At 37.5% G+C, this 27,981-nt stretch overlaps 2 protein-coding genes across 2 annotated transcripts; one reads left to right on the top strand and one right to left on the bottom strand.

Annotated features, from left to right (window-relative positions):
* On the top strand, positions 1–9,684 carry SELENOP (selenoprotein P). Its single transcript, XM_068666610.1, has 5 exons — positions 1–161; positions 1,862–2,065; positions 3,949–4,161; positions 5,935–6,052; positions 7,894–9,684. The coding sequence occupies exons 2-5, from the start codon at positions 1,875–1,877 to the stop codon at positions 8,539–8,541; spliced, it is 1,170 nt and encodes a 389-aa protein (XP_068522711.1). The 5' UTR covers positions 1–161; positions 1,862–1,874; the 3' UTR covers positions 8,542–9,684.
* On the bottom strand, positions 8,959–27,981 carry CCDC152 (coiled-coil domain containing 152). The gene is made up of 8 exons (XM_068666611.1): positions 27,919–27,981; positions 25,556–25,661; positions 15,048–15,116; positions 13,748–13,812; positions 12,494–12,596; positions 11,237–11,364; positions 10,426–10,512; positions 8,959–9,904 (listed from the first exon to the last, which is right to left on the bottom strand). Exons 1-8 carry the CDS (start codon positions 27,979–27,981, stop codon positions 9,782–9,784), a joined length of 744 nt encoding a protein of 247 aa, XP_068522712.1. The 3' UTR covers positions 8,959–9,781.

Below are 27,981 nucleotides of genomic sequence, written 5' to 3'. Positions count from 1 at the left end.
CTTTGCTTGCAAGGTCGCTTGGAGTGAGCTCCCTGAACTTTGAACCGTGTCTGCACAGCGAGATAAACAAGAGCAGTATAAATACCGCAGCCCTGCTCCCCACCACGCTTTCCTCCGCGGCGCAGCGGAGCGGCGCTGCCAAGGCGAGTGGGGAGGAAGGGGTAAGTCTGCTGTTTTCACTTCGACTAGAGCGCCGGGACTTCAGATTTGGCAGGGTGTCCGCTTGTTTCCCCGGCTGAAAAGGCCAACGGTGGAAATTTCCATTGGAAAATGAAAAGCGAAGGGAAGTGTTAAGTGGGAGCGCGGCTCCCATCTGGAGGCTGCAGAGGCAGAGCAGCATCGCCAGATGCCCCAGGAGCTTCGCGCCCTCCTAGTGGAGCCCTGTGAAGGTGGACGGCGTCCCAGACGTGTGGGAAGAGTGAACAGCTGGCTCTGCTGATGCTTCTTGGGCCAGTATCTCATCCTCAAAGTGCTGTACCCAAAAACGATTTTGGTACAACTGCAGGCAGGGAACGTGGGGACAGCAGGATTTCTCAACATGATGCTGGCGCTGCAGCAGCTGGCTCTTGTTTGAAAAGATCAGTAATTAAAAGTTTGGTGTTATTTATTTATTTCTGAATATGACAAGATTGGTGAAAAGCCTACCCTTTATCAGAATTTACTGTGTCCAAAACATCCTGTGTTTACTATCAGACTCTGATGTGAGTGCTGGAATCACAATATTCCACAGCCTCGGATGTGCTTGGGGGCAGTTTTAAAACTTTGAGACTTTTCTGCACACATTAACCCAAAATTATTATGTTATTGGAATAGAAGGATAACTACAGAATTTCTTGTATGTTTTGATTTTCATAAACATTAAATGGACTTAGTATGGGCAGGAGTTAGTGTGGGCAGGAGTTTTTGATAGGGCAAATCTGAAACTTGAGTTTTCATTTCCTGCTTTTGCAAAATTGTTTCTATTCCTGTATTCTTTAGAGATTTTTCAACTGGATCCAAATGCTACAAGCTGACTTTTAAAAAACTTTGTCTTTTTTTCTTTTCTTTTCTTTTCTTTTCTTTTCTTTTCTTTTCTTTTCTTTTCTTTTCTTTTCTTTTCTTTTCTTTTCTTTTCTTTTCTTTTCTTTTCTTTTCTTTTCTTTTCTTTTCTTTTCTTTCTCTTCTCTTCTCTTCTCTTCTCTTCTCTTCTCTTCTCTTCTCTTCTCTTCTCTTCTCTTCTCTTCTCTTCTCTTCTCTTCTCTTCTCTTCTCTTCTCTTCTCTTCTCTTCTCTTCTCTTCTCTTCTCTTCTCTTCTCTTCTCTTCTCTTCTCTTCTCTTCTCTTCTCTTCTCTTCTCTTCTCTTCTCTTTTTCTGTTTTCTTTTTCTTTATCTCTTTCTTTTCTGTTTTCTTTTCCTGCCAGGAACTGTAATGCTTGCTATGTATCAAAATACTCTGGTGGTGCAATTTCTTGTAAATAAGTGGACTTGCCATTGAGTAGGTTGGATTCATACCCAAGTCTGGAGTGAACTGGCCTGGATTCTTACTAGTGTAAACTGGCTCAGCACCACTGATTTCAAAAAATGGGGCTGTTCAGTAGCATTAAAAGACATTTCAGTTATTCTGAAAAATTTTTCAACAACAACAAAAAATTAATTAATTACTTAAAAAAATACTTAATGTAGGAGAACTCAACTGCAAAATGAAAGAAATATGATTAAGGAGCCAACAGTAGTTCAATTTTATGCTCTTTTACTTCATTTATTTATTTATTTTAACTAAACTGAATGGAATGAGTATCCTGCTGTGTTTTGTTGTGGGAATTTCAGTGTCTGAACTTCGTTTAGGCATTGATCTCATTTTGTTTATTTTCTCTCTTTTCAGATAAAGCCCAGCCATGTGGGCAGGGCTGGGGCTAGTTCTGGTTCTCTGTCTCCTCCCAGGAGGAGGGACAGAGACCCAGAACTGCCAGGAGCCCCCCGAATGGCGGGTCGGGGAGGAGAACCCGATGCTGAACTCGAGGGGCTCGGTGACGGTGGTGGCTCTCCTCCAGGCTAGCTGATACCTGTGCCTGCTGCAGGCTTCCAGGTGAGCGTAAATCTCTTTCCTATCTTTCGTTAAAACATGAGTGGTTGATTTTTTAAAGCCATCTGAGGATAATTCATATGCCCAACTACAGATGCACTCAGTGAACACTAGCTTCCTCAAAAGCCCCTGGCAATCCCAGCTGGTGTGTGTGCCCTGGTGTAGGAGTGCTCTGCACCGGTGGCAAAGATTCTTCAGCTCTTAGCGTCATCCTGACTAACAGATCGTGTTCTCCAGATGGTATTTACAGCATCAGATCAGATCAATTTGACATCAGTGAAACCCAAAACACACAGAAAGCCAACAGAAACAGTTCCTCAAGAGAGATGCTTCAGCTAGGAGCAGATAATTAATATAGTAGGATGCTGAAGCCAAAAAACATAATTCTCTGACTTGGCTAGAACATCTGAAACAGTCCAGTTATCACTCATTTTTTATGTAAAATCTGTAGGGGGAATGGAAAATCAAAATACACGTTTTTAATGTTCTTTCACAGCCTCTATTCAGAGGTTCTAGATACACAAAATAAAACAAAAAAAAAATCCAGAAGATACAGTAAGAACTAGCCTTGCAAAAAATGATGAAGCGTTTAAGGGAATCTGTTATATTTTCATACAAGTCCTGAGATGTTGGTGTGCGCTGGTTTCTTGAACCTACCTCAGTAGAAATAACTAGGTAGCATGACAGTAACAGGAGCAAGGAAATAACTTTAAGTTGACCCAAACAGGAATTACATACAACCCTTGTCTTGGATTCATTTAGTGGTTGTGAAATCAGTTTGGCTTAAAAACTCATACTTCTGGTTTCATGGCTTGATTTTGATCACTGTAATAACATATGCGTTTTCCCCTCTAGGCTGCTTAAGTTCATATTATGATAGTCTTTGCAAATTTTTCAAGAGCTGGATTTTGAAACAATGGGAAATTTCTACCTCCATCGAAGTCAAAAATGAGCTTTGTGGTTGGCTTTCAAGGTAGTTGGACTTGATTCCATGCATTTTAGAAAGGCTGTATTCTTTCAAGTTCTGGAGTATCTCCTGGAAATGAAAAAATTAAAATGTTTTATAGAGTAATGCATATGGAGTGATCCTGATCGAATGAACGAAAACATCGTATAGCAAGAAAGCAGCTTTCTGTACTAGGTAGCAAGGAAGAAGGGGTTTGTGATGGAACAGAAAAAGAGGAAGACTGATTCCTGCCAGCCAGGCTTTGAACACACTCTATAGAGCCATTTTTTCAATCCTGTTAATGTAACATCCCTTTTCTGACTATCACATCTGGCTGCTGTACAAACCTATTTTGTTATAAAGGTTTGCTTTCTTGATTCTTCATCGTCCTGATATATTCACTTTGTTCATTCTTTAACCACCTATGTGACCCAAAGCTCATCATTTGAATACAGACATCTCATAAGCTATCTGTGTTAGACCATGAAGAGTGTGAAAGAACTGCAATAAAAATATTACTGAATTCATCTGAAAACAGATGTCGTCTTTCTTAGCTTTCTAAGCTCTTGTAGAGTCTGGCTTGGTGATAGCATAGAGTCATACTGTCATTTAGATTGGAAAAGACCTTCAGGATCATTAAGTCCAAAGACATAGTGGATAGCTATGGCAAATAGCAGGGATGTTTTAATGTTGTTAGATCGTTGCCATTAAAACTCAGAGGAAAAAAAACATTTGCTGTAATGCAAGGAACATGGAGGACATTAACTTTTGTTGAAGTGGCAAATAACTTATGTCTGGAAGCATGCATACATTTAAGAATAATGTTTTTGCATTGCAAAGCAAAAAAAAAACCAAAAAACAAAAAACAAACACCAACCAACCAAACAGAAAAAAACAATACAATTGATTTATGGTCTTGCTTCTTCACATTCTCCTCTAGACTGGAGGACCTGCGAGTGAAGCTAGAGAATGAAGGACTTGTCAATATCTCGTATGTGGTTGTCAATCATCAAGGAGCTTATTCCCAGAAGAAATTTCACCTACTGAAAGAAAGTGTTTCAGAGTATATTACTGTCTACCAACAAGATGAACATCAAGCTGATGTGTGGACCACCTTAAATGGAAACAAAGATGATTTTCTCATCTATGACAGGTCTGTGTTTAAAAGAAAAAACAGGAAAATATTTGCACATATTTAGATTAATGCTTTGTAAATCTCTATATTAATTCATTAAAATAATCTCCTAACAAAAACGTTATAATCTAAGTTGCACTGAGTAAAGCACTTGAACTTTTGCTGGGAAAAGGAAGCTACGAAACAAAAGTCTGCTTTTGCCTAAGTGAGTTTGGGATAAGTACATTCTTCTTCATAATTACTCTTCTTCATAATTGATTGCATAAAATTAATCACTATTAATTTTAGATTAATATAGTTGAGTGCAGAATTTGATGATTCTGATGTTAAGCTGTTTTTATCCTCTGACAACTTCATTACATCCATGTATTTGAAAGTAGAATCAAGCCAAAAAAGCTACTTGAGCTACCTGACTTCTCACAAAAACATTGTGACTGAAGTTGCTGAAGGCGTCACAGGGACATGTATCTTTTGGCAGAACTAGTAATAATTATTTACTTGAAGTCCTGATTTTCCAGTTTTGAAGTGATGGAAATTATTTGAAAAGTCCTGCAGTTAAGATGTCCATCTCAGTTACTATTATGCTAGTGTAAAGAACATTCTCAGTTCATACTGAAGCATAATGAAGTTTGTTAGAGAAGTAGAAAGTTATTTTACCTTTTTTTTGGTCCTTCTTGTTCTTGGTTAACATGATGAAATTAGGCATGAAATGCAAATTAGGGAGCAAATAAGCCCCAGTATGGAAGGTTGATGTTATATGACAGACAAACAGAACGTCGTCCGTGGAGGGTCCCCAAAGCTGATACCTGGCCAACGTTTAAAGGTTGAACAATTCTGTGCTGTCAACACATAGGATACACCTACACTGGCACTTTTAATTGATTTGGCAATAGTTTGGCTGTGGTCCATTTTGGTTCTAGGAATTTTTGTCCTGCCAATCTGTCGTCCTAGATGTGTACTGCAAACATGTAGGGAGCTAAGGCTGGAGGAACTGCTGTTGACATTGCAGGTGGGGCGCATAAGAAGGTGCCCTTGTGTACAGCTTGCACATTTATTCCAGCTGGTCAAGGACATACCAGGACATTACAGTACAGACATGGGGCAAACACGCACTGTAAAAATTCACTCATGCACACCAGATCACTAATGGAGATAGATCACAATGCTCATTCCCATAAAAAACAAACAAACAAACAAAAAACATTACGTTGCATTAGGGAAAGGTTCTGCACCCAGGGGGTGGTCGGGGACTGGGACAGGCTCCCCAGGACAGTGGTCAGAGCACTGAGCTGCTGGAGTTCAAGGAGTGTTTGGACAACGCTCTCAGACATTTGGTTTGTTTTTGGGTGGTCCTGTATGGAGCCAGGAGTGGGACTTGATGAGATGTGTGGGTCCCTTCCAACTCTGATATTCTGTGGTTCTTTGTACACAATAACCATGTGGTGATCTGTACCAGTATGCAAACAGCCCTCCTCGTTAGTAAAACAGATCTTGCTAACCTTTGTAACCTTTGGTAACCTGGGTGCAGCTGAAGCCGAGTTTTCTGCCCGTGGAGTTGTTATGTCAGTCAGAAATCAGGCTTCACACTACATCTGACGCAGCTGAGCAGACAGGTATTTGTAAGGCAGATGCTGGTTTTTACTGTAAGTTTCTTGGAGAAAATTGCTCTCTGTTGGTCTGTACATTGTGGGTGGACTGACATGAGTAAAATAAGGTATGTTAAGAAAAAATATTTAATTTTATTTGTGTATGTTTCTGCATACGTAACTGTGAAGTTCTTTCTCTTCTTAGATGCGGCCGTCTAGTGTACCACCTGGGTCTTCCCTATTCCTTCCTGTCTTTCAACTATGTAGAAGAAGCTATTAAGATTGCATACTGTGAAAACAAGTGTGGAAACTGCTCTTACATGGTATTTTCTAGTTTAATTCTTCATATAATAAGAAAGGAAACTGGATTTGAGCAGTACTTATATTTTTTTTTCAGTGTGATTAATCCCAAAAGACATCATTTTGAGTCTAGACATTTCATGGGTCTAACAGAGAACATTTACATATTTTTTGAAAATGAATTAGATGTAATTTAGAATAGACTGATTATTTAAATTCCTGCCCTTGACCTAAATGCAAATCATTTTCAGAAATCTAAATACAACTTTGTGTGGTAATCCTGTTTCTGGAGCTAGTGAGCATTTAGATACCATTTTTGGGGACAGGTAGGTAATTAAATAGTATTTTTGGGGGAAACATGGCAGCCAAATCTGAGCTGGTGTGAGTTACTATTCCTTTTAGTTTATATTTGAATGTATACAACATACAATAATATATTGTATAGAAGTAAATGTATACAGTTATTGTATACTGTGTACAGTATACAATAGTTAATTTTAAAAACTGGTAATACAATGTGACAATTATTACTATTATGAAAGAAAAAGGGTAGCTTTGTTTTACATATAACTAGGGATCAGAAATACTTCAAGGATTACCAAGAAACGTGCATACATAGTCATGAACGTTGGACAAGAATCATTGTTTTGGTTTCTATCATGCAGCTTTTCAGCTGAATGTAGGCCTCAGGCAGGTTGGATGTGAGAATATTTTTATTAGCAATTATGTAAACCATATTTTCTAAAATTTAATGTTAAGAGGCCTGTCCAGCTTTCAGTGTTGTAAAACAAGGTTTCTTTTGATACATTCACATCTTTTTTTTTTTCCCTTTTTCTTTTTTTTTTTTTTTTTTTTTTTTTTTTTTTTTTTTTTTCAGCAAAGCAGCACTTTCAGAAACAAACACTTTTTTTTTTTTTTTTTTTTCCCCCCTCTTGGTTAGCCTTAGGGGGGACAATTCAAAGTTTTAAAATGCTAAACACCACATATGATGTTCAGAAGGCACACGGCACCTTTGTGCCTAGCTCACGTTCAGCCCCTAGTGCTTACACAAATAATCACAGCTGGAATCATGCAGTCTGATAAACACAACAATTTGGGAATTGAAATAGGACACAAAAAGTATGTGACAGAAAATCTTCCCTGCCCTATTACAGAGTTACAGCCAACCAGGCAGCAGTGACACATGAATGTGCTTTAATCTTCATATGGAGAAACCATTCTGAACAACTTTGCCAGCTGCAATGTTCTTATTTAAAGAAAGCTTTCGTGTTCAGCAACTGGACATATATTGCTGACTGGTTTATCTATTTTTATGGAAACATCTTCCACAACTCCACTCTTAGTGGTATGAGATTGTTTTTCATAGCTGCTCCACTGGCGTGCTTACCTGTGCCTGAGGTGTCCAACCATAGAAAAGTGGCAGTTAAGCTAGGGATCTGGGTGATATGGGGGATTTTTGTGCCTCCAACAAATCTTGGAGGCAGATGTTTCATTCCAGTTTTTCTTTTGTAATTGCATCACAGAGGGTGTGGTAGACTCTGTTCTTGAAGCCAACTTGTTTGGATTTCCCCTCCCCACCCACCTCCAGGGCAGAGAGGTTACAGAGAGAACTTTTTTGGATAGTCTTTGTATTTTCTTGATTTTGTTGGAAGCTGGAATGTTAAATGCATTGTTCTTTTCTGCAAGGAAATATAGACGGTAGCTTACCCCTTACATTACTCCATGAGTTTTTCAAAACTACTTATAAACAGCAGTTTAAAATAGCTCATTGGTTGGGTTCTAAGTACTGTAAAAATACTTATATGATTAATATTTACAAGTAGTTTAATTAAATACAATGCTTTGTACAAACTATGTTTTGCAGGAACCTGATATTGATGCAACATGCGAAAACATCACGAAAAAAGCAGATGAAAAGCTAGCAGAGGTAGAGCCCAAACCAAGTGGTCAACACTCAAATCACAACCACCAACCACATAGGCACAAACAGCACCACCACCACCACCGTCATTCCAAAAATCAGAACCATCAGGCTCCTTCTGAAACTCAAAGACGTCACCATCACAGCAGTCGGCGTCACAGAGTTTTTGACCATAACATACATGATCAGACAGGTAGCCATGAACAGGTAGAAATTGTTCCTCCAGGAGAAGGTGTGGAAATTCTTAGACAAGATACAAAACTATGAAAAAAAGGGAAAACCGGCTGTAAAAACCAGTTAACCTGAAATTGGCAGACAGCATCGTCAGACTCAACATCCAGTAGCTGATGTTGTCATTGTCGACACCTTTTGTTTGAAGAGCTAGGAAATGCTGTCACTTGACAGTGTCGCGGAGCACTTCCAAATTCTTGCAGGTGACACGGCCAGCTGTTAGCAGAGGACATCACTGAATCCTGACAGTGACGTCTGCTCACTGCTGCCTGAGAGTCACCAGCAGCAGGAGCAAGTGAAACTAGCGACACCTGACAGTGACAGGAAAGGGCAGGAAACTGAGCATGAAAAACAAACTAAGCACCTTAAAAATGCAAGGAAGTCCTATTGCCTAAATTTATGTAATTGCAGCAGTGGAAAAAAATAATAGATTAATAGAGAAGTATTTCCATTACTCCCAAATGAAAATTAGACCACAACAGGTGACAGGAGTGTAGAGTTAAGGTTTTGCAAAGAGCAGTGCTCTTGGAATTACATAATACCTGTCAAACTCCATCAACAAAAAATTCATTAATATAAAGGAATTTAATTAACCCAGAGTTTGTTTTTCAGTTGCATGTGGGAGGTGTCGGCATTCTTGATTAATTTGTCTTCCTTGTTTCTCTTCTAACATTCTGCTTGCATTTGTGAGGACAGGAACATAAACTATGACCTAGGGGTTCCTGTCTGATGTTTTGCAATCAAGAATAGAAGAAAAGCAAAACAGACACTTTAATCTTTTTTTTTTCCTTTTTTTTTTTTTTTTAATTAAGATAGAATATACTCAAAAGCTTTTTCTGACCTGGGGATACAAATTATGTACAAGAAAAGCTTATTTCTAAACAGTGTGCCAAAATAACTTTTTATCTCAAGTGTAAGATACAAGCAACAATTGAATTATTTTAAAATCACAGTTGTATGCTTTACATTTGTGGGTTAGGTGCAGTATCAGGATCCACTGATACATTCTACTACAGTTTGTAAAATCCCACTGAATGATGAATAAGATCATGTCTGAAGTGAGAAGTGTTAACAATTCTTTGTGTGGAATCAACATTTTTAACAGAAAGGGACAGAACAAACTCAGTCTTGGTTTAATGTTTATCTTTGTTTATGACAGTACTGAATTTGTTAAATCTGTATTGATTAGCAAGGTAATATACCACTGACATTTGTGTAATTTCTCTGTTTGTAGCTTAGCTTTCTCTAATTTTGATTAACCAAGTTGAATTACAGACACAGTTGTGTAAAGGATTCCTGGATGAAGTGAGTGTTCAAGAAAGGAAAGCTGCTTTGAAAGCATACACCATAACTAATGATGATTTAATAGGAAAACTCTTACTCCTACGAAACCTGAATCTTTTTATGGTGAATGCTAATTAGCAAGAAAGTAGTATGGATATAAACAGAATGCCTACTTTTGGAATATATGGAAAGAGAATTTTCAATAAAAAGTATTCAGTATTTCTTCATGTGTTGTTTTTACTTTCACTTTACTTTTTTGGTTTGAAATACACTGTTTCTCATCATTTGTACTACTGAAGTGCCTCATGCTATTTACTCAAAACCGCCTCCGTTTGAAGTGCAAGTCCTGGCCTTTATTAAGACGTTGCTCTAAGTCTCTTATGGTGTTTCGTAGAATTTCAATTTCCTTGTTTTTCTCCTCCTGGAGATGCTGCAACTTCTGCAAAAATGCAAGAAAAGTCTTTGTTCATAAAAATCAGGTGGGATTATTACCTGCAATATGCTATTGCTAATACAAAATATTAGAATATCTTTCTCAGTATTTCTTATCACAACATTACAAAGATGACTTCCCCAAAATCCTGTTTCTGTGACATCACAAAATTCCCAGCCTACAAAGACAATAATGCATATATAATTTGTATCAGTTATTGATGTTATTACTACCTTAAGTTCCAAAGTTAAAAATTCTGTATTAAAACCACTTCACGTGTAGGCTTTTGTTGTTGTTCATGTCAAAGGTATTAAGGTAAACTCTATCTATACCAACATCAGCGCAAAAGACATGAAATTAGTTGTCTAGAGGTGGGAGAGATGTGTTGGAGAGAGTGAAGATGGGCCCTGTAAGATATGGAACTCTTTTTTCCCAAATAAAGATTTATTGTGGAACAAACAGAACACAGTAACACCCCAGAGAACGGCTGTTTGAATATGCAGATTAGAGGCTATTAAAGCACATACCCTTCGATAGATACTTTGTGGCAAGACAGAAGCATCTGAAAATGACTTTGTTGTTTTATTCTGGACTCTTGCCAATTTAGAATTGAACTGAAAGAATCAGGAAATTAAAAACATTAACAACCCAGCAAGAGGGGAAAAAAAAGTATGTTAATACAAGGATATCTATATATGTGTATATATATGCAGGAGGAGAAAATGAACGGATGCTAAAAAATTCTGAAACCATCCCCCTTCCCTCATGTTCCAAGGATAACTCAGCCCAAACACTTTCACACCTTGATTTTTTTTTTTTTTTAATGTGAAAGGTTTAAAGTATTTACATAATTTTTCTGCAGTGAGGACAGTGTCTTAAAACTTGAGCCATGAAATACATGTTGAATTCTATTACTCAAACCTCTGCAGGATTAGAAGTTTTAAAACTCTTGGATGTTTATTTAAAAAATAAAATTAAAATAATTAATAAAAAAAATAATAAACCACCTTCCAAGCATTTAGAAATAAAAAAGATTAAGAATAAATATAAAGTATTACTTTTTATAGCTCAAAAAAATAGCAAAATTTTCAAGTAATTTAAACCAAGAACACCTTGAACTTCACTCTCCATGTGTATCAGGCAGGACTAGATTTCAGAGCAGAAACTACTCAGATACCATTACAGAAGAGAACATGTGCCACTGATCTTTGTAAAGATGATCACAAGTTTCATAGGTTCCGTCATGTTAGTTTACGTACTAACTATGCGATTTTTCACTACACAGTCTTCTAAGTTTACCCAATGCATAATTGATCTTGAACTCAGAATAAAACATACCTCCATCTGCAGTTTAATTATTTCATTCTGCTTCTCTTCATCTTGGGTTTTCAGCTGCCTAGTTAGCTCTAGTATTTCCAGTTCTTTTTTCTCTATTTGTTCTCTAAACTCCACCTCTTGTGCTTCAGCTAATAACACAGTAACACCAAATATGATGACTAAATTATAGAATATGATTAGATGTAAAAAATAAAAACAACATTTCCCAAATATTAGAACTTCGTATTTCACAGGAAAACAATTTCAGTCAAACAAAATACACATCAAAGCTATGTGGAAACCATCCTGTTCCATGAAAGTGAGATGAAGTCCCCTTAAAGAAGCATTCTGTAGATCAAATTCCACAAAGACTTTACTTACCTTTTTTTAAGCTAAGTGGATAACCAAAAAATCCTATTTTTCAAGGCTATGTCAGTAATGAAAAGAATATTAATACTTCAATCAGGTGTTTCTTTTTGCAGAATTATTTATCTGCAAAAAAAGGTATGATGTCATGCTCTTATTGAGCTGGAACACCCCCTCACAGCAGTCTAGCTCACACTTCAGTAATATTCCACACAGCACTTAACCCAAAATTTCATTCCTTCAGATGTTCAGTCAAAGTTCACAGTGTCTGTTCTACCTTTTTTGGAATTTCTGTTCATCTTACATTGCTGTAGTGTTACCCTACTGCCATTCTCTAAGGGAGACCTTGTACCCTGATTACCTTAAAGGAGGTTGTAACAAGGTGGGGATCAGGCTCTTTTCCCAGGCACAAAGTGCTAAGATGAGGCGAAATGGTCTGAAGTTGCACCAGGGGAGGTTTAGGTTGTGTATTAGGGGAAATTTCTGAAAGGGTTGTGCAGCACTGGAACAGGCTGCCCAGGGAAATGGTTGAGTAGTCATCCCTGGAGGTCTTCAAGAAATGTGTAGAGGTAGAACTTAGTAGCATGGTTTAGTGGTGGACTTGCCAGTACCAGTATAAAGGTCGGACTAGGTGATTTTAGAGGTCTTTTCCAGCCTGAATGATTCTATGATTCTATGATTCTGTTCTCTTGAGCCAAGATCAAATTCAGTTCAACACTATCCTTTTCTAGCTTTCAGGTGTCATTGTTTTGTCAGTATGACATCTGTACTCTAAGTAGAAACTGTTCTCTAGTGTTTTCCATGAAGAAGTTGAATTCTTGCATTTGTGCTAGGAGTATAGCTCTTTATGGTTCTTAAAGGTTACAACATAGTTTACCCAACTATCTAGCATTTAGTCTTGAGAGAACTTACATTTTTTTCTTATGTTGCAGTTCAACTGTGTTATTTCTAATTTGTGGGCTTCTTCTCTGTTTTGAATTTCTATCATAAGTTTCTCAATCTGATCTTTATATTCCTGTGAATGTAAAAAGCTTCATAAAAATCTTCAGGTTTCTGTGCTTGCTTAGAAAGCCTTCTGCAAAGCACAACATTCACATCAAAATGCACAGTACTCTATAATTCAGTACTTGTTTTATGTTGCACCTGTTCAATTCTAAAATTCCAGTTACTTCTTAAAGAATCTGGTGGAAGTCTACAGATGAAAGATGCAGCAATTTTCATTTTATTACAGCTACCAGTTAAAATAAAATTATAAATTTCACTTATGAGGAGAAAAGGCAAATGTAGAGGTGGTATTCCTTTCCCCAGTCTAGGGTATGAGGTGGTGCTGCAGTTAGTTAAGTGACTACATTTTTTACCTTACTGGATTTTTGAATGTAGGACTATATAACAGAAATGGTATTTAAAGTATGCAAGGTTGTTAATATTGCTTATTCCAAGGATCTTAGGATTGTAGGACTTTACACTGGTACCAGTGGAAACATCAGTGGTATGAGTGGTTGTGATGTTGGTAGCACTGATATTCAAGTGAACAGTTTGAGCACACCTGTTTTAAGTTTGCTCTAATGAGAAATACTCTGTAACTGGAAAGGAATTGATAGTATTTGTAGAGGTGCTTACTCCAAAGCTCTTGTCAGAGCCTTCAGCATGGTAGGTAGACACTGACCAAAGCAATTCTTTAAGTCACTTACAAAGGCAGTTAATATTTGGTGGTAATAGCATATACAGGGTGGTCGAGTTAAGTGCCTTCAGAACATCACTAGATGTGCATTTATACATAAAAGACATGTATAATAATAGTTTGCATGTGTCTTTTTGAAAGCATTATTTATTCTCAAATTGTCACGATAACAGGTCTATTGGTGTAAAAGTTTAATATACATTTATGACTAGTGTAAACACACGCAAAGAAAACTGGCAATAAGATCATTAATCCTATAAGGGAAGAGATACGCAATCATAGCACAGAGATAGCACACAGCATGTGGCTAGCCCTGCTTATGTTACCTCCTTTCTAAACCAGAGAGGGAAGGATAACAGTACAGAGGTGGTAACTTGTATTTATTATGAGGGATTTATTCTTTTTACAGCATTTACTCCCAAAGAAACAGAGAAAGAGAGATTACTATTCCTCTGACTGAATTCCTCTGATCATTTGTAACAAACCTGTTCACAAGCCTTTAATTTCTCTTCCAAAATGTGAATGTTTTCCTTCAGTCTATCATTTTCATCTAAACAATAAATAAATAAATAAGAATAATATACTAAAAGGTACATTTTGACAGTTATTAGCATGAAAGCAGAATAAATAAATTAATTGCATTTTTTTTTAGTTGCCTGAACTTTACAAAAATTTACATATTCTAGACTTGATAATTTTAATTTACAGAGCTACATAATCTCAGCCTCCACTATTTTTTTTTTTTTTTTTTTGAATAAGAAAATTCATAATTTATTCATAATATTTGTTGGGTATTTGAACAGTAATTTCTCTTCTGATTACCAATGCAGTCAAGAAAACCTACATGTATATGCAAAGTTAACTGGCTCACAAAACAAATTATTATAAGGTCCACAGCACTTTCAAGTTAGGAGATGTAACTTTTTAAGGACTTGTTTCTCAAAGCCACACCTCAGTTAATGTGTGTAAGCTCTTATAAAGACTGTCTGCAATGACAATAATTATGTACACTGGAAAGCAGCATCTCAAAAATAGAATTCAGAAAAAGCAGTTACTGCTTTCTTGATTAGTACAATCCATTCTGAGTATTAAGAACAGCCATATACTTCTAGATCTTAGAAGTTTACTAATACTTATGCTAAATTTCCTTGAACACACAATGGGTATAAAATAGAGTATAGGCTGTAGAATTAAACTGTGATATAAAGATACTTTAATATATGATGTGTATAAAAATATAACAAATATTTCTCTATTTACCTTTAAAACAACAGTGAGTAATTGTTGAGTATTTCTGGATAACAGCCAGATTTTAATGACATTAAGCTGAGGATTAAGACTGGTTTTACAAAGCACATTGGTAGAAAAAACAAAAAACACATAAATGCTTAAAGGAACTATAGTTTAGTGATCAAATAATATTTTCTAAAATTTTCTGTGCTGTGCTAAAAAAAAAGTAAATCCTAATAAAATTAATTAAATTAATTAAAGATCTCACTGAAACAGAACTTCTTTTATGTGTGGATTCTAAGTAGAATAATAGCAGTAGACATGTATTAAGCACATAGACCACCAAAATCTGCACAGGATTGATTTTAGATACACTTTGTTTCATCCCTGAAATGAAACAAAGCCAGTGAATTTCTCTCTCTGAAAAAGAGAGAAGATGCCTCTGAATTTCTCTCTCTGAAAAAAAAAAACACCATGTGAATATAAAGAAAAACTGTAAAAGTCTACTTATTTTAATATACTGCACAGAATATATAAGAACATTTTTGCTTTTACCTTTCACGTTACAGTGGTTTTCAAGAGTTTGTGTTAGACCCTTGATCACATTTTGTAGGGTAGTACATTCTAGAAGAAATGAGAAATCCAGTAGTTTTAAATAACTTCCTCACCACTTTAATTTTGGAATTCATTATAGCAATTGTAAAAGAATAATAAACACCAGGTTTAGGTAACATTTTAAAAACACTATAAAAATGTAAGAGAAAAACATACATTTTTAGTAACAGACTTTTAAGCATAAATCCTTCTGTTTGGTCTTCCGAGAATATTCAATTCACTTTTTTTTTTTTTTTTTTTGAATAGTAGGAAAAATATACTGCTTTACCCGCTGTAATGGTGATTTAAACTCTTCTTAAAGAATCAGTTTCGTCTTTCTCTTTGTGAGTTAACCTTGTTTAATTCACACGACTTTTAAGAAGGACATTTTTGCACAAATAACTTACAGGATGTAATATTTCAAAGCTTACTTGCACTATATAAATCAGCTTGGAAATCCATAGCCTTCCGTTAACAGACCACAAGAATTCAGAAAAAGTAAAGAAGCTATACACAGATTGGGCATTTAAAATAATAATTTAAATGCAAATTACTTCATAGTTGAGATTTTGCTTATTTAGCAATCTTGTCATCCCATGTATCTGCTGTTGTAGGTGAACTTCAGCCAAAACAATGGTATGCTAAAGGAAAGCCTGTTGAGCATTTTGTAGGCAGCTACTTAAACAGCAAATATTGGGCATGAATAGGAATTACTGTACATTTGGGAAAAAAATACAGTGATCACAGTGTACAGGATAGGGGTTTGAAAAATTATAATAAGCCAGGTATTATTGGATAGATGTGTGAATTTCCAAATACTGTATCAAGCACTCTGATAATCTCCATTAAATTCCACAATCTATGAAGGGGGAAAGAGAACACTGGAGAACTCTGATACACAACATTATCTGCAAATAAATGTTTTAATAAAGGAAGTTTAAAAGCAAAATAAATTGCTTTTCTACATTAAATTAGTTTTGTCTGCTGCAATGTTTTAGTTCTTAAATGTTGCTGAAGATACAGTTCCAGGGTGTCTAATGTTCAATTGCTTAACAGTTAATGACATTTATTAAACATTTTCCTATCTTAATATGGCAAGGAAGACACCATTTAGCTTATAGAAGCTGGCTAAACAGTAATTTTAAGGCTGTTAATTATGTTTTACATACAATGAGCATTACAAATTGATAAAAAGTACATAAAGGTATGAAAACTAACAGCAAGCTTACAAAAATTGAGTTGCATACTTAACAGCAGTAAAAATGAACATGAAAAAATCCATTGTGGGCTCTGAGAGATGGTGCTTTCCTAAAATGTCCTTTGTAATTATTTTTCATGCATTTGTCCTCCTATCACATGAATGGTCATTATTGCTAAAATATATATTTTTCAGAACAGGAACATTTAACTGTCAATGGAGGAGACCTAGCCTTTATCAAACATTTTTCTGACCTCCACTCTGAAAATGTGGCCATTTCAAATTCAGTCAAGCTGTTGACTTCAGAAAATCTCTTTGTATGTGCTCCCTATGAGACCATTTACAACTTGGTACTGTATTTTCAAGACTCAAATCGACACCCCCAAAAGTGAACAAGATGTCTCCTATTATACCTCCTAAGGGGTAACTGCTGCTCTGTAATAAAAGCTGATGTCAGCCTCTCCGTTCTGTAACCATGTTGTTTCCTTCTGTTGGTAATTAAAGATGCTTTACTGTAATGAAGAAGGCAGAGACTGGGTAAGACATTGTGAAAGAAACAGATGCAGATGGGAGGACACAGCAGAGCTAGACGTGCCTTGGAAGATAGATAACAGAACTGTGAGTCAAGAAGCAACTAATGGTGAAGAGGATTGGCAGCTGCCAAGAGAAGAAGGGCAGTAGTGGTAAGATGACAAACACACAATGAAGCACGCAGTAAAGTGAGGTGGATAAACAGGAAACTCAGCACAGGATAAAGGCAGGACAAAAGAAATCAGACTTAAAGGATAATGTGAGTCAAACCACTCACATCAACCTTTCTTAGTTCTATCATATCTGAACCATGAATGCTCGTAATCATAATTGGTCTTGAATGCATGTGTAGGCATACAGTTGCTTCCCAGAATGAGGAGGTGGAGAGAACAGGGAGTGATATAGTGATCAGGAGATAAAACACTACCATCATCTTTTTAGCTATAGAAAATCAAAATCTTATCATGAATGAGACAGGATGCTGTAGGAAAAGGAAGGACCATATGCACTACCTGTAACATAACATTAATTTTCGTCAAATACTATTTTATCTCTTCTGTTCCTCGTCACCTTATCAGTAAAACGCCAAAACTTTCAAAGACTGGGAACACAAAAACTGAGGTTGCTTAGTCTTGAAACTTTGCTTCCTGTTTTCAGAGTACCACTGCATTACTGAAGTTGCTTTTAATTCCCGCAGCTGATAATGTGTGCTAAGTAACAGTTCCTTGTCTCACCAAGCCAAAGGTCTGTTGACAATTGTACATCCTATAATTAAAGAATATGTCACAAATAATGGACTAAAGATGATGAATTATGATTCCAGCTCCAAGATTCAGTTTTCCACTCAGACCTTTTGACCTTTTAACCTACTCCCCCATCGCGTGCTTTTCACTCAGCCGAGTGACAGCCGCCGACATTCTCCTGTTCAATTCCTCCAGCAAAGCGGTAGAGGGAGCAGGAGCAGCACAGAAACATTGCCTGCTCTCAGTTCCTGCGCTAGGTAACACACCGTACCAACAGCATTTGCAGAAAAATCCTATTCAAAATCTGAAGCTCTAGGTCATCACGCCCATTTGTACCGACACACTCTATCACAAATTTTCTCCCCTTTGAAAATGCAGGAGATAAACTCAAATGCTTGTAATTCTTACACAAATTGTAAACATCTATGCATTTGAGTAAACAAGGGTACAGCAGGTAGTCTTACAATGAAGCACAGGCATTCAGGTGCAAGCCACTCTTTTGTCTAGTCCCAAGAATATTTCCTTATCTTTATTATTTTTAAAAGATAAATATTGACAAATTCCTTCTGTCATTATAGTTGTGACTGGACAGAATTAGTGGGCACCTGGTTTTGCTTGCCTGCATTAAGGAAGGAAAACCAAAATTTGGCTAAATGGTTGCAGCTTTGTTGATCACTGGTATTAGCATCTGTTATGGATTCTGCATGGCTCCTTCACTGTAAAGAACACTCCCTACATTCAGAAAGACTAAAGACCAAAGATTAAAGAAACCTAACAGACCTTTTTCCAAGTTTAATTTATAATTCATTGCACTGTCTTCCATCTGAACTTAGAGCTGAATAGAATATTTGCTTTTTTTCTTATAGAGCAAATGCATCAATGTCTTTTTTTTTTTTCCCTTTAACACCTTCAAAACACTAGTCAACGAATATTTAATCCCAAAGATGCTAAGAAAATATGTCATCCTTGTTACTTGGAAGCAATATCTACAGCTACCAAGCAAGTCCTGCAAGAAATATTTGAAAAAAGTGAAGTAATTAGTGGCCAAACTAAACAAAAACAAACCCAAAACACTGTTTTAGTCAAAATAGAACCACCTTAAGTTTTCTGTGGAAACAATGTGATTGCTTTCTTTTAAAAACTATGATATATTTTTGTTCAGAACTGTAGTCTGCACCACAGGACTCCATTTAGTCAGCACTGAAAACACTTTGGAGGAGAAAACTAAAATGTCTTAAGTGTATTTGCAAGGATTTACACTACACAAAAACTGTGGTCTTGAATCTCACTTATGCTGAATCTAGCAAAGAGCACATTAAGACAAAGCAAAGCCTATTTATTATCTTTCAGACAATGTATATACTTGCCAAGTTGCTCATCTTTTTGTACCTTATATTTCGTTAGTGTCCCCCTTGCCTTCAGTAGCACTCGTCTCCCCCTTGAGTTTTATACATTTTCTTTCTTCCTTTGCATATCCCACTCTTCTTGTACCTTAAGGATTTCCAAAGAGACTTCTGGTAATCAAGTATTTCATGGAGCCCTCAGGTTCTCACTGATACTTGTTGGAGATTTCTTGGGGCATGAAATGTGATTCTCATTTCTGTTTCTCATACTAACAAAGGGTTCTTCAGCAAGAATAAAATTCCACTTCCTGCACCCCACCAGCACTGGCAGCCACAACTCCTTGAGGGTAGGCAGAACAAGAGCCTTTCCTTCCACGCTGCTCTTGCTCTCTGCTCCTTTGCTGAAAGCAGCATGTTTATTTGGAATCATATGTGAACCATTCACCAGCATGTGGTCTCTCATGTTTTTCCTTAGCTGTTCTGCGAATTGCTTTGTGGTCTACTGTTAAGCCTTATAGTCTAAGGCTGAGTTGTTTATCTGTCCTACAAGTCCATTTGCTCTTGCGTTAAATTTGTAGTAAGATGAACGTAAGAATATTATTCAACTTGAGAGTGTACATGCATTAAGAATGCATGTTGACGTTGTTCATTAAAAAATTGATGCAGCTGTCCAGACCCAGCTATTTCAGCTTTTGGACCAAACTCTTCCACAGATACTCTTGGGAGATGTGGCTAAGCTGGGTTCTGGGAAGTGGCTTAGGACATGAGGCTAGAAGAAATCCTTTTTTCCATGCCACAGCTGGCCCTATCATTATATAAAAGCCATTCTCACAGCCAGGCTTTGTTAGGATAGCTCTTGCCAGAGTAAGAATGGAAGTATCAGTGCTGCTTTTGGTCTCATGCATCTTCTTCAGTGCTGCACAGGACTCCTTTATATCTCCATGAATAATAACAAATGGTTTTTAATGCCACAGTGCTTTGACTTTCAAAAAGGTTCTGCAAAGAATCAAACTATTTGACACAGCACTTTCAGTGTTCTGATTCTGATTATACAGTATGATACTAATTTAATCATAAATCTGTCTTCTGAAGGTTGAATGTTGCAGGTGAATTTGATAAAGGTACAAAGTTTATTACTATCAAATTTAAAAGAAAAAAAAAAGCAAAATGCCTTGGAAATATTTTATAATTATTCTAATTTTTAATTACTAAAAAAGCTGTAATGACCTTTTGAAATACTTTCAACGTTACAATCAGTGCTGATCTCCATTAACACGGCAGCTGTTGTTTGTCTGTGAAACTGTTTCCTGACAACCTTTAACGAATGCAGTTCAGAAATGTTACTTATATAAATTCTTCAAGTATTGTGGTGTGCTAGAGTTCTATTGGAACACCTTATTAACCTAACAAATCGGCTATATTAATTACATTAATTTCTAAATATATTTTTGCCCTTGGCATCTTTCATGTATCTTATCACCAGGTAACTTTCAGAAATACTTTTGGATGTCCCACTTTGTTCCAAGTTCCCCCTTTTGATTTTTCCTTTACTGCTGCTAGTAGTTTTGTAATCTTTTACTTTTAGACAAGAATTTTTGGCTTCCAGAAATTCTGTTCCTTCAGAATTCAGTATCCTTACCAATTTGTACAACTACTACAACATGAGTATCATTGAGATGTGTTGTTGTTGCCTTTTTTTCCCTCTTCCATCTGCCGCTAAACAGCTCGAGGTCACACTCCTCAGTTTTTTTGGGGCATAACTATCTCCTCAAATCATTTAACACAGTGAAATATCTCAGTGATGTGAGGCACCACTATTTAAGAAGCTCAAATCTCTCTTCTGAATTCCACCTGTTTTCAGTCCACTCTGCTTACAGTGTCCTTGCTGCAGTCTTCACAGCTGCTCTGACTTTATGCATTGTCTCTTGTGCATTCTCTGCTATCTTTCATACCACAGGTTTATGGAAAGACTAAATTCTTTCATCAACGCTTTCCTTCCCCTCTTTAAAATCTCTTTTGTGTAAAAACTCAGCTCTTTGTTTTCATCAGTAATGAAGCTTCTTGGTCTGTCTCTGAATGATTATCCTTCATTGTCTTTTGTTATTAACAGAAAAACAAATCAGTCTAGTGAGTCAGACCAAAGTTCCACTATCCCCTTTCTTAGTACCCAGTAGAAGACACTTCAGGTAAGAATAAAAAGCTGGACAGACACTACTGAAATGTATCCTCTCATCTTCCAAGAAACATAAATAGGGAAGACCAGAGTGAGAGGTACTGTTTTGTGTTAAATACTTTCGGAGTCTTGGGGAGGTTCTTGCTGGCTGAAAGCTAGCTAATGTTATACCCATCTACAAGAAGTGCATGAGAGAAGACCCAGGAAATTACACAGGTCAGACCTGTTAGTCTAACCTCAGTGCCTGGAAAAGGTACGGAGAAAATTATCTTGGATGCCGCTGAAAGGCATTTAAAGAACTAGGCTATTATCAGACATAGTGAACTCATGGGGAGAAAGTCCTGCCTTAGTAATGATGAACTGGGTGATGAACTGGCTGAAGGGCAGAGCTTAATGGGTAGCAGTGAATGTGACTATATCTGTCTGGCTTCTGGTCACTGGTGGTGACTGGGCTCAACTCTAGGCCAGTTCTGTTCAACATGTTTATCAATACTCTGGATGCAGGAGTGGAACACATCTTCAGCAAGTTCACAGACAATGCTAATGTGGGAGGTGATTTGGGTTCTCCAGAGAGACGAGACTTTGCAGAGGGATCTAGACACGTCAGAGCACAGGGAAATCATCAACGTCATGAAATTCAGTGAGCGAAAATTCTGAATGCTTCACCTGTGATGGAGCAATGCTGGACACAGGCACAGCCAGGGAGACCAGTGGCTGGGGAGCAGATCAGCAGAACAGGATCTGGAGGTGCTGCTCGGCAGCAGGCTCAACATAAACCAGCATCATGCCCTGGCAGCTAACCTGCTTGTTGGGGTGCATTAAACACAGCATAACCAGGCAGTCAAAAGAGGTGATTCTCCTGCTATATTTAGTGCTGGTGCAACTTCACCTTGAATATGGGGTGCAGTTCTAGTCTCTACAATATACAAATGATGTTAAGGTCCTTGAAAAGCATCCAGAGGAGGGCAACAAAGCTGCTAACAGGGCTGAGGAGAGGCTGAGGACACTTGGGTTGTCTAGTTTAGTGAAAAGGAGACTCAGAGGTGACCTTGTTGCTTTCAACAGAGGAAATGAAAAGAGAGTGTTGGTCTCTTCTCTGATTATAGGATGAGTGGGAATGGCATGAAGCTGCACCAGGGAGGTTCAGACTGGACATGAGAAAAAAATACTTTACCCTGAGGGTGGTCAGACACTGAACAGCTTTCCTAGAGAGGTGGTTGGTGCCCTACACCTGTCAGTGTTCAACTGACATTTCAATAATACCCTCACCAATATGTTTTAACTTCAATTAGCCCTGAAGTGGTTAGACAGTTTGATCTTTGACGGTCCCTTCCAACTGAACTATTCTATTCTGTTCTATTATATTCTAATAAACATGATAAAGTTTTTTTACATTATTTTTTGTAATCTTTTTGGACTAACATATGCTTCTGATATCCACAAGCTTCTATGGGAATTCAACAACATAATTTTGTAATGTGTGGATTTTTTGTAATTCTGTTTGCTTTAAATCAATCAACCAGTTTGATTTCCATCAAGTTCTTATCACAATCATTACCTATTCTTTTTCTCTATGTCATAATTTTACAGCTATCATTCATACAAGATGTATTTTTTTTTCACTTCAGGGTGGAAAGATATCAATGAACTTGTGTTTTTCTTCAGATGTTCCCTAAGTGTGGCCATGCCTGTGTGGGCCCCAAGAACACCCTTCCCCAACTCTCTCCTTGGTGTTTGGTTGGGCTCAGGGCCAGCTCACTGACCCTGATAAAATCTGTTTCAAGAAAGTTAGAAGATAACTTGGAAATAGCCACCCCTCCTTCACTTGGAGCTGCTTTTAAGCTATGGCTCTTGCCCTTTGTTAAACTTGAGCTAAGTCACAGCTGTGTTGCAGATGTGCCTGTGCCTGTACAACATACCCCATTGATCTCTGCGCTGGGTGCAGTCTGCTTTGATTTCAGACCTGCCTCATCACCATGAATCCACTGGGGATGATAAGAACATATCTGGCCCCTTTTATGGGTTTTGGATCTGATCCTGACTTGCCCTCTTACCTTGACCTTGGACCTGTACAATCACTATGTACTTTTTTCGGTACTGTGGAATTTTGTCTGACCTTGGCAGCCAGCATCATGCCAGCTGGCCTGCCCTGCATGGGTATGATGGGACTGGGTCCCTGCTGTTGAGGATCCTGTCTCTGTGAGTCTTGATACATGATTGGTTCCCAGCTCCCTGTCCCTTGCTCCTCCCTGACAATAAAAAACCTTTCTGACTTCTCTGTTATTTTTTCTAGTTCTGGTATGTCCATTTTAACATGTGGGGATGTGAACATTGTATGAAAATCACGGACTTTAAAGGGACAATGTTACTTCCATAATCATGCCTACCACTACTTTTGCTTATGTGACTACGGATATTTTCAGAGAACTGTCCACAAGTACACCAAGATCTTTTTCCCGAGAAGCAGCCAACTGCTGTTTATATATGAAGCCTCCCATATGCACTGCTACTGATTTTCACCTCCTCATTTTATCACCTTGTCATTCTTTATCACGAGAGTCTCATTGTAAATGAACAGATTAGTATCACCGTCAAACTTCACTTACTCACTCAAAAGTTTTTCCAATTCATTTGTGAATATGCTGAATTACTTGCGTCCCAGCAAAAGTCTGAGTGAACCTACTGGCAACCTCACTTCAGTGCTCAACTAAGTTTACTTCTACCCTGTTTCCTAAGTTTTATCAAGTTAATCTGTCAGATACCAAAGCTCTACAAAAAAATGCACCTTTCAGCAACTCTATGAACTACAGAAGAATAAGAAACCACAAAGCCTTCACAGCATAAAATCAATGCTGAATACTAAATATTATTTCTCTTTTTGTCAAATACCCATCTAAAAAGATATACTTCTAGAAAAGAAGTATTAAAAAAATCTTAATTTAATAGTTTTCACTTTAATTACTCCTTTATTTGACAGCTGTTTTATTGTGACATAGACGCTTAAAATTCCCACATGTAAAACAGTAAAAAGCCATTTCATTAATTAGCTTCCATGGAACAGTTTGAATCTTTTTAATATTGATATAAAATTTTATTATAATTCTTAACTTTTAGCACCATAATGATATCTGCTATATAAAGTAAAAGAAATACAACCAAATCTCTGATCACAATAAAGGTGAAACACAAGTGAAGCCTATAAAATGAACTTACAACAGCAGTATTGGCTTAATTGAACTCAAGCTTGAAGAATTACATGGTATTCTTAACACCTTGTAACTGAGTTGGAAATGCCATTGTGATAGAAACTTGACAGTGACATTATAAACTGAAAATGGGCTGTCACATTGTTTAATTCTGACCTCTTCAGAGATTAAATTTCACACAGATACAAAGTCTAATCACTTTGGTCAGATCTTCAGTCTTTGGGAAGTCAAATAAATGTCTGGGTAAAACAAACACTCATATACCACCAATGCTGAAGGTTCTTAAAACAGCCCAGAATTAATTTAAGTGAGCAATAGTCAAAGAGGAATACTAAACTTTAATAGCCATGTCAGCATGGTAGAAAATGTATTCCAGCCCCCAAATTGGGTTATCCTAAACAAACCAAATCACAGAAACAACTAAGAAAAATAATTCCTCGTGTTATCTCAGAGGCCCACCAGCCTGACATCCCATCTCTAATTACAAGCAAACTGACATTTCAGAAGACAGTGGAACAGGCTTTCAAGAACACATCTGGCTCATTTTTCAGTTGGCAAAACACTTCTGTCAACCAGGTGAAACACGACATTTGCCATATTGAAAACAATGGAACAGCTCAGACAGACACATGGTAATGTCAATGACGATCTTACTTTTCCCAAATGTTGACCCTATTGTTCTACACAGATATTCGAGCTGCTTGTGGATTAACACAAGTCACAGTTCTAACACTTTAAGTAGAACTGCTGGTGTTAGTTTGCTTAGAAATGCTGGCAATTGTAAACTGCAGCTGTTCATAAGAAGCTCTAAAGACATGTATGGAAGAAAAAGGTAAGCATTTGGGATCAATAACGTCATCAGGTGTCTCAAGCTCAGGTGACCCTTTTCCTCCTTCCCTGTTTCCTTGGAAAAAGAAGTAACACTATCAACAGAAAAAAATATCATAAAGTTTTTCTTTCATAGGTATTGCAGTTGCTTAAAAATCCAATAAAGTGGGTGGATACTAAAATCAAGCGGAAAACAGTTACTTTAATGCAGTTCTCAAAATATATTTGTGAATTAAATTTATCTGTTTTGAGAAAATGAGGTGGATTCCATTATGTGACACAAGATTAAGCATTACTATTTTTCACGCAGTATCTTAGATCCTTGCTACTACATTTTTGTATTTTATATACCTGAAAATAATGGAAATATTTATCAGAACTTCCTGAATACAAGCAAAAACAGACTTCTTAAAAAACAAAGAAACAAAAATCAACCCAAAAACTTACCTTCTTTTACTGACTCCTCCTTTGATTGGCTTAATGATAGCAACCTGTTAGATTTTTCCAGCTGAAGAACCAGTAGATTGTTTGCTTCATTAATTTCTGATATTTTCTAGAAAATTGGAAAAAGACTAATGTTACATTAATATCTTTTGATATAAGTTTTTAATTTTGAGTTTTAAGTGGATATAAAAATTAACACTGACACAGTACTGCAGCCTGTGTTATTTGACTTTCTGGAAATTTCATCATGGAATGTAATGGCTTGGGTTGAACTGGGCCTTTAGAGATCAGCCAGTCCAACTCTCTTGCAATGGACAGGGACATCTTTTACTAAATTAGGTTGCTTTGAGACTTTGACCACTTGCAATGATGCAGCATACACATCCTCTTTGGGCAACTTGTTCTGATGTCTTATGCTTCTCATTGTAAAAAAAATCTTCCTTAAATCCCACCTAAATTTACCCTCTTTCAGTTTAAAACTGTTGCCCCTTGTCTTGTCACTACAGGCTCAGGTACATGTAAAAAGTCTTTCTCCATCTTTCTGATAAGCTTCCTTTATATACTGAAAGGCCACTGTAAGGTCTCCCTGGCACCTTCTCTTCTCCAGGCTGAAAAATCCCAACTCCCTCAGCCTGTCCTCAATGGAGAGGTGCTGCAGCCTTCTGATTGTCCTTGTGGACCTCCTCTGGAATTGGTCCAACAGGTCCGTGTCCTTCTTGTGCTAGGAACCCCAGAGCTGAACACAAGACTCCAGATGGGGTCTCACGAGAGCAGAGCAGAGGGCGACAATCACCACTCTTGCCCTCCTGGTCATGCTGCTTTTGATGCAGCCCAGGATACAGCTGGCTTTCCGGGCTGCAAGTGTACATTGCTGGCTCAGTTTTTTATCCACCAGTATCCACAGTTCCTTCTTGATGGGACTGCTCACTATCAATTAATCACACAGTCACCCAGGTGCAGGACCTTGGTCCTGGCATTGTTGAACTTCATGGCATTCAAGTTTTAGACTTGAAAGACCGTGCAGTTGATTCTGCTGAACTAAGAACACTACCTACTTCACTACTTAGAAGCTAGTTCTTTCTTCTGAATTCTGTAGTCTATATTCTACATTATTCATCAGTAAGTTTCTGTCTACTGTTTTGCATAAGAGACTGCTTATGCCTTCACTGAGCACCAGAGTAATGTGTGTGAATGGGAATTGGTATAATATATTTTTTCTATGAGAAAAATATTTCAGGTGCACAATCTATATTATCTTTAGTATGGACTTGCTGAACAGGATCAATTACTGGAGAGCTGGTCAATGTGGGTCTAACAAGAATTACAGTACCAATTTTTCTCAGTGGATCAATCTCCTAAGAACTGACAAATAGAGAGCTCAATGCATACGGAATACAAGAACAGATGCTCCTGTTATAGTAATGATATTTTTCTAGAAAAAAGGAACAATTTCTGAAAGGAAAGTCCAGCAAAGCTCTGTAATACTGGTATCACCAATAGATGTTTTTGTTACAAAAAGATATCCTGCATTTCTCCTGAGAAGCCAGAGTTGGCCTCAGCACCATTAGAAAAGGAGGCTTCTCAGATTTGGCAGACTTTGCAGAGAGATCTCTCAAACCAGAGAGCTGAGCAATGATCAGCTGCATGAATCTGAACGAGAGCAACTGCCGAATTCTGCACCTAGGATGGGGCCACCCTGGCTGTATGTACAGACTGGAGAAAAAGTTTGGAGAGCAGCCCACTGAAACTGATCTGCGGATTCTGGTTGAGGATGAGTTGGTTTGTTCCTCCTAGAGAAGAGGAGATTAAGGGGAGGCCTCATGGTGGCCTGCAGCTCCCTCATGAGGGGAGCGGAGGGGCAGGCGCTGAGCTCTGCTCTCTGGGGACAGCGACAGGACCCGAGGGGACGGCATGGAGCTGGGACAGGGGAGGGTCAGGCTGGGGGTTAGGGAAAGGTTCTGCACCCAGAGGGTGGTCAGGCTCTGGGACAGGCTCCCCAGGGCAGTGGGCACAGCACCCACTGCCTGAGCTGGAGGTCAAGAAGCATCTGGATAATACTCTCAGACACATGGTCTGATTTCTAGTTTGTGCTGTGTGGAGCAAGAAGTGGGACTCCATGATTCTTGTGGGTCCCTTCCAACTCAGGATATTCTGTCATTCTATGATTCTATTAAATCACTCGTATCACTCTGGGATACTGTCCATCCAACCACCTTCCAAACAGAAGTATTGGTATTAAAAGGCATATTAGTTAGCTGAAACCACTTTAAGGAAACTTTCAAATGATAAGCTTATTGAAACATCATGAAATATTTGTAAATAGGGATTTCATTTTCTAAAATTATTTTTTTTATTTCCTCACTTACCTTTTCTATCTCTGAGAAGTTGTCTAAAAGTTTATCAAGATTCACCACACTGATTTTCTTCAT

Source organism: Anas acuta, chromosome Z, assembly GCF_963932015.1.
Source record: "Anas acuta chromosome Z, bAnaAcu1.1, whole genome shotgun sequence".
NCBI classification, from domain to species: Eukaryota; Metazoa; Chordata; class Aves; order Anseriformes; family Anatidae; genus Anas; species Anas acuta.
Note: the sequence above shows the minus strand (reverse complement) of the source record. Positions and strands in the feature narration are given on the sequence as shown.